General features: G+C 55.4%; 2 protein-coding genes across 2 annotated transcripts in view; one reads left to right on the top strand and one right to left on the bottom strand.

Moving 5' to 3' along the window:
• The window catches only part of COPA (COPI coat complex subunit alpha), a 32683-nt gene extending 24387 nt beyond the window's left edge, over positions 1-8296 (top strand). The window contains exons 22-33 of the mRNA XM_084614102.1: positions 171-259; positions 497-620; positions 2184-2273; positions 2370-2479; positions 3176-3253; positions 3494-3562; positions 4102-4238; positions 4943-5129; positions 5223-5333; positions 5732-5893; positions 6248-6442; positions 7637-8296. Of these exons, the coding sequence (XP_084470228.1) occupies positions 171-259; positions 497-620; positions 2184-2273; positions 2370-2479; positions 3176-3253; positions 3494-3562; positions 4102-4238; positions 4943-5129; positions 5223-5333; positions 5732-5893; positions 6248-6442; positions 7637-7696 (1412 nt within the window). The 3' untranslated portion in view covers positions 7697-8296. The remainder of the gene's footprint in view (positions 1-170; positions 260-496; positions 621-2183; positions 2274-2369; positions 2480-3175; positions 3254-3493; positions 3563-4101; positions 4239-4942; positions 5130-5222; positions 5334-5731; positions 5894-6247; positions 6443-7636) is intronic.
• Positions 8297-10539: 2243 nt separating this feature from the next.
• S100A11 (S100 calcium binding protein A11) lies at positions 10540-14933 on the bottom strand. The gene is made up of 3 exons (XM_084613318.1): positions 14699-14933; positions 11382-11537; positions 10540-10861 (listed from the first exon to the last, which is right to left on the bottom strand). Exons 1-3 carry the CDS (start codon positions 14699-14701, stop codon positions 10688-10690), a joined length of 333 nt encoding a protein of 110 aa, XP_084469444.1. The 5' UTR covers positions 14702-14933; the 3' UTR covers positions 10540-10687.
• Positions 14934-17164: the final 2231 nt, after the last annotated feature.

Raw genomic sequence — 17164 nt, 5'->3', positions numbered from 1 at the left:
TTGAAATTGACTAAACTTGCTTGTAATATTCATTCCATGCAAACTCCGTGAAATTCAATACTTTACGTTTACACTGTCATGACATTTCTAAAAATAAGGAAGAAAGATGATTTACGCAGGGCCCTGCAGATGATGGATCCATCTGCCATATGTGTTATGTGCCTTTTCAGAGTCCCTGGCCTATCTCACCGCTGCAACCCATGGCTTGGATGAAGAAGCCGAGAGTCTGAAGGAGACGTTTGACCCAGAAAAGGAAACGGTTAGTTGATCATCTATTGCTTCCTGCTTGGTCACAGGCTCCACCCGGAAGAGGAGAGGATAGCAGTGGGAGTTAGCACTGGGGCTGATGGGGTCGAGGCATTAGTTGACACCCTCCCTGAAGGAAGAGCCCCCTCTCCAGCCAGGGCCGAGACCAGCACCTTGCATTACATGGAGGGGAGGCTAAGCCGAGGGTTTTCTTTCCATGGTCTGTAGTTATGGATTTCTCTCTTTTCAGATTCCAGACATTGACCCCAATGCAAAGCTGCTCCAGCCCCCTGCTGCCATCATGCCTCTGGACACTAACTGGCCATTGCTCACTGTCTCCAAGGGATTCTTTGAAGGAACAATTGCTAGCAAAGGTAGCATTGCGTACTTGGGAACTGGTGTATTAATGTAGATGGAATGGGCCCAAATAGTCAAAGGTGTGAACAGGACACAGTCACTGTCCAATAGTAAACAGGGTTAAACAAGGTCTGGGGTTTGCTATACAGACCTCAGCCTGCTTAGTGCCGTGGCAGGCACGTTATTAAAAATTCTTTTAACTTTGTATTAAAGATTCAGAAAAGAAGCAAATGAGTTAAAGCCTTGGAAATGAACAGGGTTCATTCTAACATTCCTTGTTCCCTTTCCCCTTAGCTGGAGAGGGGTTTTAGAGAGAAACTCCGTTTGACAGTTTCTGAGATGTTGTTAAAGATGGTAATAAACTGTCCTTTTGGGGAAAAGAGAAGTTGTCCTTGTTGCTGCTGTTAAAGTCTGATCCTGGTTCCTAAAAGACAAGACAAAAACACACACCCGAGGGGGGAGAGTAGAACAGCAAAGATAGAAAATGCAGCATTTATCGCTAGTATTGACATTGACTTGCAGCCTTGCTGCTGGAAGGACATAGGAATAGCACATGGTCTTATTAGTCCCTCTGAGATCCAGCAAACTTGTATCAGCATGGGGCTGTTTAGGCATTGCTTTTAGCAGCTTCTCTGGTCACAAGCTTACAGCAGTGCTGCAAAATATGCAGTCTTGGCCAGCTAAGCCAGATTCTTATCAGACCGAAAGAGAAAGAAGAGAGATGGAAAAGAGAAGAAATAAGGTAGGGAAAGGATGTATTCGTGGAGGGGAAGAGAAAGTTTCCCATCCCAGGTGGTCTTTGGGATTTAGAGGGTGGCAGTGTCATCGGGCTCACTCTCTGGCCTGGTCTGGTCAAGACGTCTCTCAGGATTAGCACAGAGAGGATCCGGGTCCCTCCTTCACCTTCTCTCAGCTTTCAGCCAGCCAGCACTGTGGTAGTAGCTTTCCTCCCAAAGTCGTCTTTTGTCAGGACCCCAGAAGGGAGCAATGGTGGAATAGCCCGTTCCTTCATTATTTTGTCCACCCTTTAGGCCTCGTTTCCGACGCACCAATTTTGATTAATTTCGGGTCTCGCTCTGTTCTTGTTTATCAGGCGTGATCTTAACGCAGCCCAGGAAATCTATCAGGATGCCTTTTTTGTTTGGCCTTCTTCAGTCTGTCTGTCTGGCTATTGCACCATTTCCCATCAACATTTGCTGTGATAGGTTATTGTGACGTCTTACTAACTTTCATCATCAGGGTAAATTTGTAGGCCGAATTAATCACAACAGAACCGACTCTGTGCTGGGCTAGACATGCTTTAATTCCCTCTCGTGACTCCAGCAGCCCAGCTGTTAAACATCCAGCTTCTCACGGGTTTCTGGTGCAGGCTGTTACCCAGTTAAAGATGACATTTAAACCATTCCCAGGAAATCCCCTGGATGCAATTCACCTATGCTTCAAATGACTTTGGCCTTTAACGTGGCACAGATCTGTGACAACAGGAGCTGGGCTGTGATGGGCCACCCTAATGCCTGTTCTTCCCAATATCTGACCCTGCTGAAGGGGGGTGAATGAGTGAATCCTGTCCCTTTCCCTAGGCAAAGGAGGGGCATTGGCTGCTGATATTGATATTGACACGGTTGGCACTGAAGGCTGGGGAGAGGATGCTGAGCTGCAGCTGGATGAAGGTGAGAACACATGAGCAGCCCTTAATGCAGGGGAGTGTGTAGATAGTGTCTCTCCTCTCTAGCACGTTCTGACTCTAGTTCTGTTGCAACGTGCAGATGGCTTTGTGGATGCCGGGGAAGGCTTTGGAGATGAAGCCCTTGGTAAAGGACAGGAGGAAGGAGGCGGATGGGAAGTTGAAGAGGATTTGGACCTTCCTCCTGAACTGGTAGGGAGCTGTGGGATTAGGAGGTGATCTTGGAAGGAGTCGGGAGCCTTAAGTAGCCAAGTTGCAGCAGCCCTTAAGAAAGAGGGATGGGCGCTGGGAAAGCAAGGAGAATAATTAGAGGCCGTGCTAACATGATCCGGGTGGGATGTTTCTGCTGAAGTGATCAGCAGGGAAAGGGTTAATGTCAATGGTTCAGTTGTTGTCATTGGCTCTGAAACCCAATGCCCCATTGTGATGTATGGGGCAGCTCACACTCTTGAGCTACTGTATCAGGCTGCCTGTAGCATCACCCCATGGCTTCACGCTTTGTTCAGGCTGAGGTCCCCTCCCACCCCTCTCTCCCCCGCCCTAGAAATCCATCTGTTTTAGGTGAAATCCAAGATTCGGTGGCACTGGGCTCTGGTGATTGAGTCCTGATGGCTGTTTGGCCCACGAAATGCGTGGAGGGGTGTCAGACTAGCCCATGCCCCAGCTGTCCCCTTCTTGGCAGTTGCAGCTGAGGCCAAAGATAGAATGGGCCATGGAGGTGACTCTCTCCTCCCCTCTCTCCTGTTAGAAGTCATTCTTGAGGTTAAGGCTGAAGCACATTGGCAGGGCAGCCCAGGGGTGAGCTTTCACCGTGCGGTGCCAGGCTGCAGAGCTGCCAGTCACCCGCACAGCATTGACTAGCTAATAAGTGCCCCGTTTGCTCCCTAGGATGTCCCTGCTGGCCTGGCAGGAGGAGCTGAGGATGGATTCTTTGTGCCACCCACCAAGGGCACCAGCCCAGCTCAGGTAACAGGACCTGCCTCTGAAACCTTCTCTCTCGGGCACCTGCCTTTCCTGGTCTGGTCCCTCCTGCTCACTGTCCTGTGCTGGTTAATTATCAGCGTCAGGAACTGGTGGTGCCTTGTTGGGAGAAGTGGCTGGAGCCCTGCTGCTGGTGTTGAATGGGATGTGAGTGTGCTGGGTAGCATTGGGCAGGCATGACCCCCCAGCAGCTCCTCTCGAAATGCGTTTCCTCCTCTCCCTTAGGTCTGGTGTAACAATTCCCAGCTGCCTGTTGATCACATCCTGGGTGGTTCCTTTGAGACAGCCATGCGGGTAAGTTACTCTGGAGAGTCCTGGAGATCCCCTCCTGTTTGTGACCCCTTCCAGCGAGGGGTAGTCGGGCAGAGGGGTGTCAGCTGATAAGGGGTGATCAAGGCAGATTATGCAGTAGTCTCATGCTCCATGCTGTTCAGTCTGAAGGACAGCGTTAGAGGTCCCTTCTCGGGGTGAGATGTTAATCGGGAGATGGGGCCAAATCCCTCCGCAGTGCTCTGGAGCTCCACCCCACTGCCTTCCTGTGGCTGCCTGGCAATACTGAATTAACCTCACTAAGGAAGAGGAGAGTTTCTCAGCTAAAGCTCAGGGCACCTGGGTTCTCTTTCAGTCTCTGTCGCAGACTCACTGTGTCTGCTTGGATAAGTCACTTCTCTTCCCTGTGCTTCAAGTTCCCCAGGTACAAAGGAGAAGTTCTAATAGGCTGGGGGCTAATGTCTGGGCAGGATGAGATCCCAGTCTAGGCTGTGGGCGGGGTTGGAGCTGCACTTATGCCGCGACCAGCCAATGAGTGTGGTGCTTCCCTTCTTTCTCTTCAGCTCCTCCACGACCAGGTGGGAGTGACTAATTTTGGCCCCTACAAGCAGCTCTTCCTGCAGACCTATGCCCGGGGCCGCACCACTTACCAAGCACTGCCCTGCCTCCCCGCCATGTATGGATACCCACATCGCAACTGGTGAGCAGTAGGGCGGAATCCGGCCTCTCCCTTCAGGTCTCTTTACCATTTCCCCTGACTCTTGCCTGGATGCTGCTTGTTGGAGGGGTGGTGCAGGTTAGTGCCCCCAGTGGGTGAGTCATGTTCAGTCACAAAACAGGCCCCGCCCACTCCCTGCCTGGTGTCGCCTTCCCGTTCCCCTGACGTAAACAAGCACATTTTGAATCGTGTTTTAAACGGCTCAGTGTTAATCAATGGATCTTGAGTGGATGTGGGACCGGCCCCTCTGTTGATAGCCCAAGTTCTAGGGAGAATTCCATCCCGGGGCAGTTTTCTGATGACGGGAAGCACCCAGCTCCTCGTTAGAGCTTAAACAAGGTGAGGCAGGTGGGGTTAGTGCTCCCCTGCCACCTGCTCCTGGTTTCTTCCAGCCGAGCTAGATCTGGAAGTACGTCCTCTGCAGGGGTAGCTGAGGCATTGTGGGCTAGCGACCCAGATTTTCCCAGCATGCACCAGTCAGGCAGCAGGGGAGGCTTGGAGACCCCTCTGTGGTTGCCAGACAGCTGTGATGGTCGAGGAGCTGCAGTGTGGACCTAGTTCAGCCAGGCCAATGTGTCACTGACTGCTTGTAGTGCAGGTGGCCCATCAGGGTAACCTTGTCCTCCCACGTGGTCTGGCTGGTTCTCAGTTTCTCACTGAGGCTCCCACCCTTCCCACACCGCCAGGAAGGATGCCGGGTTGAAGAATGCCCTCCCTGTCGTCGGCCTGAAGCTCAACGACCTGATCCAGCGCCTGCAAGTCTGCTACCAGCTCACCACCGCTGGCAAGTTCGAGGAGGCGGTGGAGAAGTTCCGGTCCATCCTGCTGAGCGTGCCGCTGCTGGTAGTGGATAACAAGCAGGAGATCGCTGAGGTGAGGGGCGCCTCTCTTCCCGGCCCCCATTCCCCTCCTCAGGAGCCACGGGCAAATGGTGCCTGACTCTCTCGCTCTCTCTCCTCCTCACAGGCCCAGCAGCTGATTGCCATCTGCCGAGAGTACATCGTGGGGCTGTCGATGGAGATCGAGAGGAAGAAGCTCCCCAAAGAGACCCTGGAGCAGCAGAAACGCACCTGCGAGGTACAGACGCTGCACTGCACTCCAGTTATCATGGCCAAGACTCCTAGGCTCTGTTCCGGGCTCTGGGAGGGAATGGGCTAGTGGTGATAGGAGACTGGGAATCCTGAATTCAGTGCCCAGACCCTCTCGCAGATTCCCCGGGTGGCCTTGGGCAAGTCACTGGGCCTCAGTTTCCCCATCTGTGAAGCAGGCCTTATACTAACCCACCTCCCATACCATCAACAGCACTGATGGTCAGCCTGTCCCTCTGCAGCTCCACCCCGCCGGGTTTGTCCTGCTCCCTCTAGCAGCCAGAGTGCATTGTGCTAGGGCGGGGTCGCCTCCCACGATGCAACTCCATCTTTGCCTCAAAGCCCCCTCATGACGGTGTTCTCTCCCCTCGGCTTCCCCCAATGCAGATGGCAGCCTACTTCACCCACTCCAACCTGCAGCCCGTCCACATGATCCTTGTGCTGCGCACCGCCCTCAATCTCTTCTTTAAGCTCAAAAACTTCAAGACAGCTGCCACCTTCGCTCGCCGGCTCCTGGAGCTGGGCCCCAAGCCCGAAGTGTCGCAGCAGGTAAGCGTGCAGGGCACAGCGAGGGGGGACTGGGTCTTGGTGTGCTGAGGTTCCTTCACTCCCCATGGGACCAGGCTGGGCGGGGGAGGCCATGGAGTGGGAAGCGATGAGCTTGGGGTTGGGGCAGGTGTCTCCGCTGGGGTGGGGGGAATGTGTGTCTCAGGTAGGGAGGCTGTGCTGGGAGGGAAGGATGTTTCCCAGCCCCAAAGGCTGTGTGGGGTTTCCTGGTGTGTAAAGCAGAGAGATGTGGTCAGGTTGGAGCCGTTCCATCTACGGTGTGCTCCACAGCTCCTGCCCTGCATGCTCTGCAGCTGGCTCTCCATTCCCCGCTAATGCGTCCCCTTCCCTCCCTAGACGCGCAAGATCCTGTCCGCCTGCGAGAAGAACCCCACCGACACCTACCAGCTCAACTACGACATGCACAACCCCTTCGACATCTGCGCCGCCTCCTACCGGCCCATCTACCGCGGCAAGCCGGTGGAGAAGTGCCCGCTCAGCGGTGCCTGCTACTGCCCTGAGTTCCGGGGACAGATCTGCCGAGTCACCACGGTAAGGGCACCGCCTGTGGTGGCAGCCCCTCCTCCCCCGCCTCTGGTCCTTGGCTCCTGGCAAATTCTCCCTGCCTATTGCTCTCTGTAAATGTTTCCCTTGAGTCCAGGCAGGAGGGAACATCTGAGTGGTTCAGGCCTCAGGGTTGAAATATCGAGAGTCCCTGGATCCCCAGGTTCTAATCCTAGCAGGTTCAACTCAGCCCTTCATCCTTCCCAGGGCGGGTGGATCTGAGTTGAGTTGGGGGCTTGGTGAGACCTTTATCACCCAGCTCCCGTTTGCTCTGCAAGGGTTGTAATGGCTGCCTGGCACTTTAAGAGACAGTGTTTTCCCTGGTGTCTGTCCCAAACACGCCATCCCCCCATTCCTCTGCCACTTATACTCCATGCTGCCAGCCCCCTCCACATTGGAGTGGTGCGGTGTGTATAAAGTTGGGGAAGCACTGACAGCTCCTTGGGGATGAGACTGCAGGGTGGCTGGTGCTGCAGTGAAATCCCCTCGCTAAGCGTGAGCCTCCCCTGATTAGGAGGCAAAGACCTGCAGTGTATCCCTGCCACTCGCAGTCTCTGGCTCCTTCAGATCAGGGACAGACACTGAGGATGGGCTGAGCTTGGTCTAGGGGCACCACAGGAGTGTGTGAACACAAGCGCCTGGAGCCGCTGGTGGGAGAGCGCCCGTTTGTCTCTGGGGAGTGACTTGAGCAGCCCAGGGTGTTCATGCCTCTGCCTCAACTCCCAGCTGGGCAGTTCATCTTTCTTTTCATCGAGACACCTTTCTGAATAGCAGCGGCAGCAGCATGTCCTACAAATCAAAGCACAACTGGGTCTGGCCTTCCTCGAGCCCTGCGGGTCGCTCTAGACTGAGCCTCCTGCTCAAGACTTCATTTTAAAACGCTGCTGCTTACTCTAACGCAGCCATCGTGTGGGGTCAGGCCAGGAGAACTGTGCCAGCAGTTCTTTGTAATGCACATAGGGCTGGGTCCTGGTCCCGTTGATGCCATTTGGACTAGGATTCTGGGCTATAGGAGGAGGCTTGGTGTCACAAAGCTGTATGTGGTTGAGATGAGGTTCTCAAGCTGTCTCTGTCCATCCCAGCAGTCGATCCCTGCAGTGTGTACTGGTAGAAGCTATCTGTGTCAGGAACCCCAAGCTTGTGTTGCTCTTAACCATTAACCGCCTCCCTTTTATTCTCCAGGTGACAGAGATCGGCAAAGATGTCATTGGGCTGCGAATCAGCCCACTCCAGTTCCGCTAAGGTCCTGCCCCAGGCTGGAGAGACAGGAACTTCCGGCTTCCCTCTGGCTAGACCTTCAGTCCTGTGACCCTGAAATCTTCATCTTGCTTCTGCTTCTCCCTTCCTCCATTCCAGCTCCTAATCGAACCGCTGGATCCTTTGCACTAGTGCTGTGAACTGGGCTGTTTGTGAGATCTGCTCTTCCCTCCCATGCCACAGTTGGCAAGCCCTGGTGAAAGTCCTGCCCCCTCCCCTGAGCGTGACAAGTAATAACATGGGATCCTGGCACAAGGTGCAGTTCATGTGGCATGCACCCCCTGTTACCTGGAGGCAGCATCGCCCTCATCAGAAGAGAACATGCCCTCTGCCCAAGAGCAGGAAAAGCAGCCTGGTTCAAGTTCAGCATGGCCCTGTGTAGAATCAGGGTCACTGGAGGTGAGTTTGTCCTACGGGCAGTCGAGTCCTGATCCAAGGCGGCTCATGGGCTTTGTGTGCCTTCCCTGGTGGGAGCGGGAAAGTGGCTCGGAATCCCAGCGCTTTGGTTGATTTTTTTTTTGTCCTTAGCAGCTTTTCTCAACATTGTCTCCTTTTCACGTTAATAAAGTGAATTAACCAACCAGACTCCCCCTTGCACTGGTTCAGCTGTTCGATAGAGACTACAATGAGCTGCTTGTTCCAGCTCACTTTGTGGAGTGCTGCTCTTGAGGCTTTAAAGGGACAGTCACGCTCATAAAGCATTGAGGTTTTGCTTTAGAGAGAGCCGGACTCCTGATTCACTGGGAAATATGAAAGATTTTTCCCACAAGAAATGGCCCCTTGCCTAGTTGCTTCTGGTGTTTGTCCTGGACAGGGTCTAATGACCTGGAGGGATGGGGTAGAGGATACGGCTCAGTGGTGGCCTGGCAGCTTGAAGGCCAAGAGGGGAAAGCATCTGTTAAGTGCCGAGTAGGGTTTATTTAATATGTGTGGAATGAGGCATGGAAAACTTGAGGTTCTAGGTCAGACAAGTTCTGGGCTTGACCCACTGGGTGAGGTTCTCTGTGCTGTGCCGGAGCTCCCATGGTCAGAATGGTGCCTTTCCCATTTAGTGTTTAATATAGATTTTAGGTGTGTCTATACAGGAAAATTAATCCAGAATAAGGGAGGGTGAATTCAAAGCTGATTATTCCTGATGAACTCCAGGGGTGGGTGCTCTTGTTCCAGAATGTATCAGGAATAGCTATTTTGGAATAACTCCCTTTAAGGCCAGAAAGGGAGTGTTATGATAATCTAATGTGACCTCTTCCCAACTGGCCCTGAGAGGCTGCTAACCATGGCCTGGTGCTAAATACTTACATCTCTTCAGAGACAGCAGCTGCTCCCTATCCCAGCCACTGGTGCCCTTGAGAAAGGATGGGCAAAGCACTGTATGGCATGTCCTAGTTACAGTGATAGACTCAAGGAGCTCAATCTACTTAGTTTAACAAAGAGGCGGCGAAGGAGTGCCATGATCACAATCTAGAGGTACCCTCGGGGGGAGCAAATATTTAATAATGGGCTCTTCAGTCTAGAGAGAAAAGGTCTAACATGATCCAATGGCTGGAAGTGGAAGCAAGACAAATTCAGACTGGAAAAAAAGCGTAAATTATTAAGTGTGAGTAACCAGTGGAACAGTTTACCAAGGGTCATGGCAGAGTCGCTATTACTGACCATTTTTAAATCAGGGTTGGATGTTTTTCTAAAAGATCTGCCCTACGGATTATTTGGGGGGGAAGTTCTCTGGCCCGTGGTCACACACTCGGCGATCACAGTGATCGCATCTGGCCTCAGAACATAGGACGTCAGCATGGCCTTGTTCCCAAAACCAAGCTGTGAAATGGGCCAGCACATGCGTGTGGAGTGGGTCGAGTTTCCAGCTTCTGAGCTGTTGTAAGCTCTCTTCAGGACTGTTTGAACAGGAAGTGTAAAGTTTCTAGTGTCACTCCAGAGTCAAGCCTGGAGCATTTCTACCAGTGGGGGGGCGGGTCTCACCCAGGACAATCCCAGCTGATGCCCTAACCCATTTCCATGTGCTTGAGGACACATGACCCTAGTACCATTCACTTCACTCCTGTAGGGGAAGGTGCCCCGAGTTTGTGACTTTACAGCTATGGGGGGATCTCCATGCTGTTGTGGGACTTTCTCTCTCCCCTCTTTCTCTAATCACAGGCATTTCCCGCACCTGAGAAGGGCCTGTATTGTTCAGACCCTCACCCTCGCTTTTCAGCTTTTCTCCCCTTTTAGGGTCCCTGCTCTGTTAACAGCTGTTCTCCCAGCTCAGGGCTGGAGAGAGCCCAAGTCTCAGCATTGCTGATCTGATTTACAGCACCACCAGGGGGCGCTTCACTGGTCCAATCTCAAGAGTTTGTGGACTGTCTCTTATGAGTAGGCAAGTTATGTCCCCAAACTCTTTGCAACCCTAAATGTTAGTTTCCTGACCCTGTAGCTGCTGCATTTTGCACTGATCTATCTCACTCTTTTAAAATTACACAGTTGCCCTCCCCCCAGACCTGCGTATTCCTTTGTTTAAAGAAGTCAGATGCAATGATCATAAAATCCCTAAAAATTCTCATAATTTGGATTTTTATGGTGCTCATTCATCTATAGAGCTCACAGCACTTGACAAAAAGTGGATAATTAGCATTATCCCCCTGCTTTACATGTGGGGAAACTGAGGCAGGGGGAAGACATCACACCCCAAAGAGCAGTGGCACAGCAAGGATAAGACCCAGGAGTCCTGGCGCCCAGTTTGGTGCTCAAACTACTGGAGCTATGCTGGTCCCCTATCATGCCCCCTTCCCCCACCTCCCCCCAACTTTTTGAGATTAAAAAGAATTACTGAGTAGGAATTTTTATACCATTCTTTTACTGATACAAAAGCAATGAGAGCCCCCCACAGACACGCAGGCTGGGGGCAGGTCTGCAGCTGACGGTTGGTCTTGCACAGGGTGCATCGGGAATGTTTGCGGGGCTGTAGGTGTGGGTTGGGCGGGGTCACAGTTTCTTGGTCTGGTGGTGGCCAGGGGGGGCCTGCACACAGAGTGCAATGTGGCAAGCCTGCGCGATGCCCCCAATAAGGTTCAGGAACTCCTGGAAGTCCAGCTGCCCGTCGCAATTCAAGTCAAGCTTCTTCATCATCCGGTCCAGGACTCCTGGGTCCTTCTGGCTCTGCGAAAGGCCAAGGAGGGTTTTTACCAGTATCTCTACTTGCAGTTACGAGACCCATATGGTCATATCTGAGCACCCTTCATGGAATTGTGGATCGAGATTGTACAACAAAATAGAGGGGGCAAACTCCACAACCCCCTGCAGCCAGCGATGCTGGTTCCCTCCACAGGTCAGTGAGGCTGAGCCTAGACAGAGATGCATTTTGCATCCTGATCTGGTGGCAGAGAGTTCCAAAGGCCACAGCTCTTTCCTCCGCCCCCCTGTGCGTTCTGCCTGGGCGAGTGACAGCTGGAGACATGTACTGTAATAGGGGAAAGGAAGCTGCACTTGGGGAAGGCACCAAAGGACAGCCGGTTTCCAAGCCACATCTGCAGGCAAGAACCCCTTTGGAAGCACTTTTCCCGCCAACCCGTGTCCCCGCCAGCGACTCAGCAGAGCTGCTGGGTTCTAACAGTGGCAGTAGCTGGAATCCCCCCGCCCCGCCTGGGCTGGGTGTCCCGAAGGAGGGTGCAAAGTTCACCTTTGTGAAGGAAGCCAGCTCGACGTTCATGAAACTGAGGAACTCCTTCTTGGAGAGCGTGCAGTTGTCGCCTTCGCGCCCGGCGTAGCGCTGGAAGACGGCCAGCAGGGACTCAATGCAACGCTCCGTTTCCGTCGGGCACACGGGGCTCTTCGACTGCAGGGACAAAACCACGTCACTGATGACACCCCCCCCCCCACACACACACACTCTCCCAGCAGCAAACTCCTGGCGCTACCGGTTAGTTGCCCCACACCACACAAACCCCTCCTGGCGCTTGCTGTGAATGCCTTTAAAGGGAGGGGAGAGGAGTCCAGGGGTTAGTCAAGGACAGAGCCAGGATGCCGGAGTTCTGATCCCGCTTCTGGTAGCATGGTCTAGTGGTTAGAGCCTGGGAGCTTCTTTCCCAAGCTCTGGGCAGGGACTATGGTCTAGGGGTTAGGCAATCTGGACTCCTGGCTTCTATTCCCTGGGCCCAGAGGGAGGGTGGGGTCTGAGGTTAGAACTAAGTGTTGCTGCTCAGGCTGTATTGGCTACAGCTGCATCATTTCCCCAGGCCGTCTGGTGCAGCCCCTTCCCCGGCTCTCGTTCCTAGGCACGGATGTGGCAAGACAGACCACAGAGGAGATGCAGCTGCCAGCACAGTCCAGGGCCTAACCCCTGCAAGTGCCTCCCTGCCGGGGCCAGGAACCTCCCGGCCGTGGCGGAAAGAGCCCAGCGCAGGGATGGGGGTGAATCATGGGTGGGGTCTGGGTACAGGCCCAGCGAGTCAGGCTCCTCCAAGCCCCAGTACAGCTGCTTCCTGGGAACGGCCGTGTTGCCTTGCAGGGCAGGAGGAGCTGGGTGTGTCTGCGCGGAGGTTGTGCAAGAGAGATTCTTCAGGGTAGACAGTGTCTGGTTTTTTCCACCACCCTCGTTAATATTAATTGGCTTCGGCTACCAAGCCCAGGGAGGGTGGGGGAGAGAAAAATGCATCCCCCCTCCCCAATCCTTGTTTGTCATGGGAGAAATTCTGAGGAGAGAGAAATGGGAATAGGGTGGGATCCTGCAGGGATCTCCTCCCTGCTCCAAACACCGCGGACAGAGGATACATGTGAGACAGGACAGGAAGAGGGTGAAATGCAGGCCTGGCTGGCTTGGGAGGGGGGGAGATGGTGAGTGGGTGATGGGGCCTCTCCCCTCAAGCGGGCCCTGCTCCCTACCTCCTCCCAGGGCAGCGGGCAGGACGGCTGGCTCAGGGGACCAGCAAATGGTATGTGCTACCTTTCCTCTGTAAGAGATGCTGATTGTAGCCTGGCCCCAGAGCAGGGGCCTGGGCTGGGGAATGGGAGATGGGGCCTTTCCCAGGGAGGAGACGCTGGCTCTATCCCAGCCCTAGCTCAGGGAGGAATAGCTGGCTCAGGAGGGCAAGGGGAATGGGAAATGGGGGTTCACGTCCAGGGGGCCTCACTCCCAATCCAGCCCCGGGCAAGGGGCCGGCTGGCTGGCTCAGGGGCATCAGAGAATAGCAGCTGGGGCCTCTTTCCTCTGAGGCACCAGTTCCAGTCGGACTTTGGTTACGGTGGCAGCGATTGGGCAAACGGGACTGGGGCTCCGAGGAGACGACGCCTCCTGCCTCTAGGGAATGACCGGGCCGTGCAGCCTGCCCTCCCCTTGTGAGCCTGGCTGGGGTCCCTCCAAGGAGGCTGCAGAGGAGGGAGCCGCGCCGCCTGCCCCCTTCTGGCCTCGCCCGGGACTCAGTCACTGCCAGCCCCTCTCCGCTGGGGAGCAGGAGCCGGTTCTGCCTCCAGCCTTTCTGGCGCAGGGTTTGTGCTCTTCCCCAGAGGCCAGGGTGCTGAGGGGAGAGCCGGGACAATCAAAGGCAGCTGGGTGACTCAGGGACAGGAACGCGCCAAGCAGTGTCTGAGCTATGCGGGAGGAGCCTGGGCGGGGTGGGGTTGGGGGAAGGAAGATCTGCCCCCCTTGGGGAATCACTAGCCCTATCCTCCCTGCTGCTGCATTTACCCTTCTTTGGTTGTGTGGGATAGGAAACGAGTCCCGCCCCTGCAGGCCTCAGCTTCCTTAACCCAAAACCCGGCTGCGTAATATCCTCCTGTGTGGGCCCAGCTCTGCCCGCGGGCCGCAGGGAGCTGGGGCAGGGGGGCAGGGGCTGGCCCCCGGGGCTGTGGGGGCGGGAGCAGCCCAGAAACAGGCTGGAGAGATGAGGAGGGGAAGAGAAAGTCTGGGGATGGGGAGGGAGGCGGCAGGCAGGAGGGGAAGAGAGTGAGATCATAGCGTGGGCGCGGATCAGCTCCAGCTCCTCCTCCTTGCAAGGGACCTGCCAGGAGAAGTCTGGAGCCCTGACCCATCCTGTTAGCTGGGGCCCCACCCAGAGGTGCTGGGCTAGGGGTGCTGCACCCTCTGGCTTGAAGTGGTTTCCATTCAATCCAGATTTTACAGTTTGGTTCAATGGCTCTCAGCCCCCCTGCCCCCACCCTCTCCCCTTTCACCCCATACAGGCCTTTGGTGGGCGGGGGATGAGCTCAGCCCCCCTGCCCCCACCCTCTCCCCTTTCACCCCATACAGGCCTTTGGTGGGCGGGGGATGAGCTCAGCCCCCCTGCCCCCACCCTCTCCCCTTTTACCCCGTACAGACCTTGGGTGGGGGGATGAGCTCAGCCCCCCTGCCCCCACCCTCTCCCCTTTCACCCCATACAGGCCTTTGGTGGGTGGGGGATGAGCTCAGCCCCCCTGCCCCCACCCTCTCCCCTTTCACCCCATACAGGCCTTTGGTGGGCGGGGGATGAGCTCAGCCCCCCTGCCCCCACCCTCTCCCCTTTTACCCCGTACAGGCCTTGGGGGGGGGGAGGGATGAGCTCAGCCCCCCTGCCCCCACCCTCTCCCCTTTCACCCCGTACAGGCCTTTGGAGGGGGGGGGGTGAGCTCAGCCCCCCTGCCCCCACCCTCTCCCCTTTTACCCCGTACAGGCCTTTGGGGGGGGAGGGGTGAGCTCAGCACCCCCCATCTCCCTCCATTGCCAGTCCTGTGTGCAACTCACATGCTAAAAACTCCAGGGGCGCTTCTGTCCCTGGCTCCCCTGGGGCCCAGCCCTGCCCCCCGCCCTCTCCCGAGTCGCCCCCCCCGGCCCTTCCCAGGGAGAGTTTATATCTCCGCCGGGGGCTGCTCCCCCCGTGCCAAAGGTGGGGGGGGGGGTTCCCCTGCCCGGTCGGAAAACGCCGCCCTGGTTTTCCCCAGCAGTCCCTGTTCTGGGTCGGAGCCGAGCCCCCAAGCCCGGGGGGGCCCGAACCCCCAAACCCGGGGGGACCCCCCCCCACTCACCATGGCTGCAGCAGAGGGAGCGGACCGCGGAGCGCTGCGAGGAGCAGACTCTGGGCCAGCCTCTGAGCCGCGCCCAGCCCCGGCCACCGCCCTCGGCAGCCCCGCTGGCCCGGCCCCTCTCGCCTGGTTGGGCGGAGGCTGCGCCCGGCTACCGGCGGGTCCGGACTCGCCCTCGGGCTGCGGGGCGCCCAGGCATGTGCTTTGGGCTGGGGCTCTCCTCTCCTTCCTTCGGGCTCCCCCCGCCGCCCCGGCATCTGGCCCCCCCGCCCGCACCCCCTTTCCCTTCGCTTCCTTTCTCTCCTTCAACTTCTTTTCCTCTCTCTTCCCCTCCTGCCTTTCTCCCTCCTCCGAGTTTCCCCTTCGCCGCCGCCGAGACGCGGTGGGGGGCCCTTTGCTAAGCTGCTGAACGGGTGGGTGCCTCTGTGTGGCAATAGGGTAAACAAGCCCATAGCCCCAGGGGCCCAGATCCTCAAAGGGGTTTAGGCGTCAAACTGCCATGAATTTCAATCCATAACAATAGTTAGGCTCCTATCTCCCCTGAATTTCAACCCACAAAAGTATGTAAGCTCCTAACTCCCATGCATTTCAATCCACAATGGTATTCAGGCTCCTAACTCCCATTAATTTCAATCCACAAAAGTATGTAAGCTCCCAACTCCCATGCATTTCAATCCACAATGGTATTTAGGCTCCCAACTCCCATGCATTTCAATCCACAATGGTATTTAGGCTCCTAACTCCCATGAATTTCAATCCTTGAAAGCATATTGGCTCCCAACTCCCATGCATTTCAATCCATAAAGGGTATTTAGGCTCCTAACTCCCGTTAATTGCAATGGGAGTTGGGAGCCTAAATACCTCTGTGAATCTGGGCCTTAGTCTCCATGCTGCACATTGAGGGCACTTGGAAATTCAGGGCATCAGCAGGGCTAGAATCCAGACCCTCCCGCTCCAAAAGCCCAGGCCTCTGCTATGTTACCTGCAGGTGACTCCCCGTCAGCTGTAGGCAGTGTAAGGTTGCTGACACACAGACGAGCAATAGTGCTTCTAAGCAGCAGAAGGGGGTGGTGCACATGGCCCAGTTCATTACACTACTTACCTGCTGCACCTGAGTCTCGGAAGAGTGAATGACTCAGTGCAGTATAATATTTGCTAAGGCCTACCTAGGCCTGCCGGGGGAGCGGTAAGAAAGTCCTCTAGTGCAGACGGAGCTGTTCCCTGTAGTTGAGCTGTATCTGCCCGAAAACACCCTGGGACCCTGGCACAACCAAGTGCAGCACCTGTGACTTCAGTGGGGTGGCCTGGGTGTAACTGCTGACAGGATGTGGGTCTCGTGTAGGATTTATTATCACTGTAGCACCCACAAGCCACGGCTGAAAGCAGGCCCCCGTTGGGCTGGGCACTGCACAGACAGCCCAAGCCATAAAGAGCTTCCGGCCTAAAGAGATATAGGGTTGGAGGGGAAACTGAGGCACACAGCTGGAAGTGACTTGGCCCAAGGTCACACGGCAGGTCAGTGGAAGAACGGGGATTACAGCCCAGCTCTCCTGAATTCTAATCCACTACCTGAGCTGCTACACCATGGTATGAGCCCTGCTGACCCCATTTCTAGCCGGGGTGGAGGGCAGAGCTGAGCATGAGAACCATACTGCGTCAGACCAATGGGCCATACATTCCAGATTCAGATAGTGACAGTGGCCAGTGCCAGGTGATTCAAAGGGAATGAACAGAACAGGGCAATTACCAAGTGATCCATCCCCTGGCAGTCAGAGGCTTAGGGACACTCAGAGCACGGGGTTGCATCCCTGACCATCTTGGCTAATAGCCATTGATGGACCTGTCCATCAGGAACTTATCTAGTTCTTTTTTTGAACTCAGTTATACTTTTAGCCGTCTCGACATCCCCTGGCAAGGAGTTCTGCAGGTCAACTGCGCGTTGTGTGAAGAAGCATTTCCTGCTGTTTATTTTAAATCTGCGTGGTCAGAGTTGTCACCAGTGTTGGGGCTGTGGTGCTCAGTCGTCTCCCTTGCTGGCTTCCAGAAACGGCCTCGCTGCTCTGTCTTGGATTAGAGGATTTATACCTGCTCCGCAAGCTGCGTCTGCCCGTGCCAGCTCTCCAGCCGCTCCCTGTCCTTGGCACGGAGCTGCTGGCTCGTCTTGCTGACTCCACGCGGCAGCGTCTCACCTTCCAACTTCTCTTTTCCCTCTTTATCTCACTCGGGGGGAAATTAATTCAGCCCTGTGTAGAGGAGCCAGCACGAGGCCCATACACCATTTATCGCCCTCACAGCAGGGCGTAGGAGAGGCCTGGTCTCTCTGCACAAGGGTGAATTTCTGCCCAAACGAGTTCCACTTCTAGCCCTGCAGAAGCTTTAAACAGGTTTCCTGTATCATTTGCTCAAGGGTTCTTGCAAGAATGTACCCCGGCCGTGCCACCGGAACAGCTCCAGCCGCTGCTTTCCAGG

This window comes from Lepidochelys olivacea (assembly GCF_965140295.1).
Source record: "Lepidochelys olivacea isolate rLepOli2 genome assembly, chromosome: 24".
Classification (NCBI taxonomy): domain Eukaryota; kingdom Metazoa; phylum Chordata; order Testudines; family Cheloniidae; genus Lepidochelys; species Lepidochelys olivacea.
Note: the sequence above shows the minus strand (reverse complement) of the source record. Positions and strands in the feature narration are given on the sequence as shown.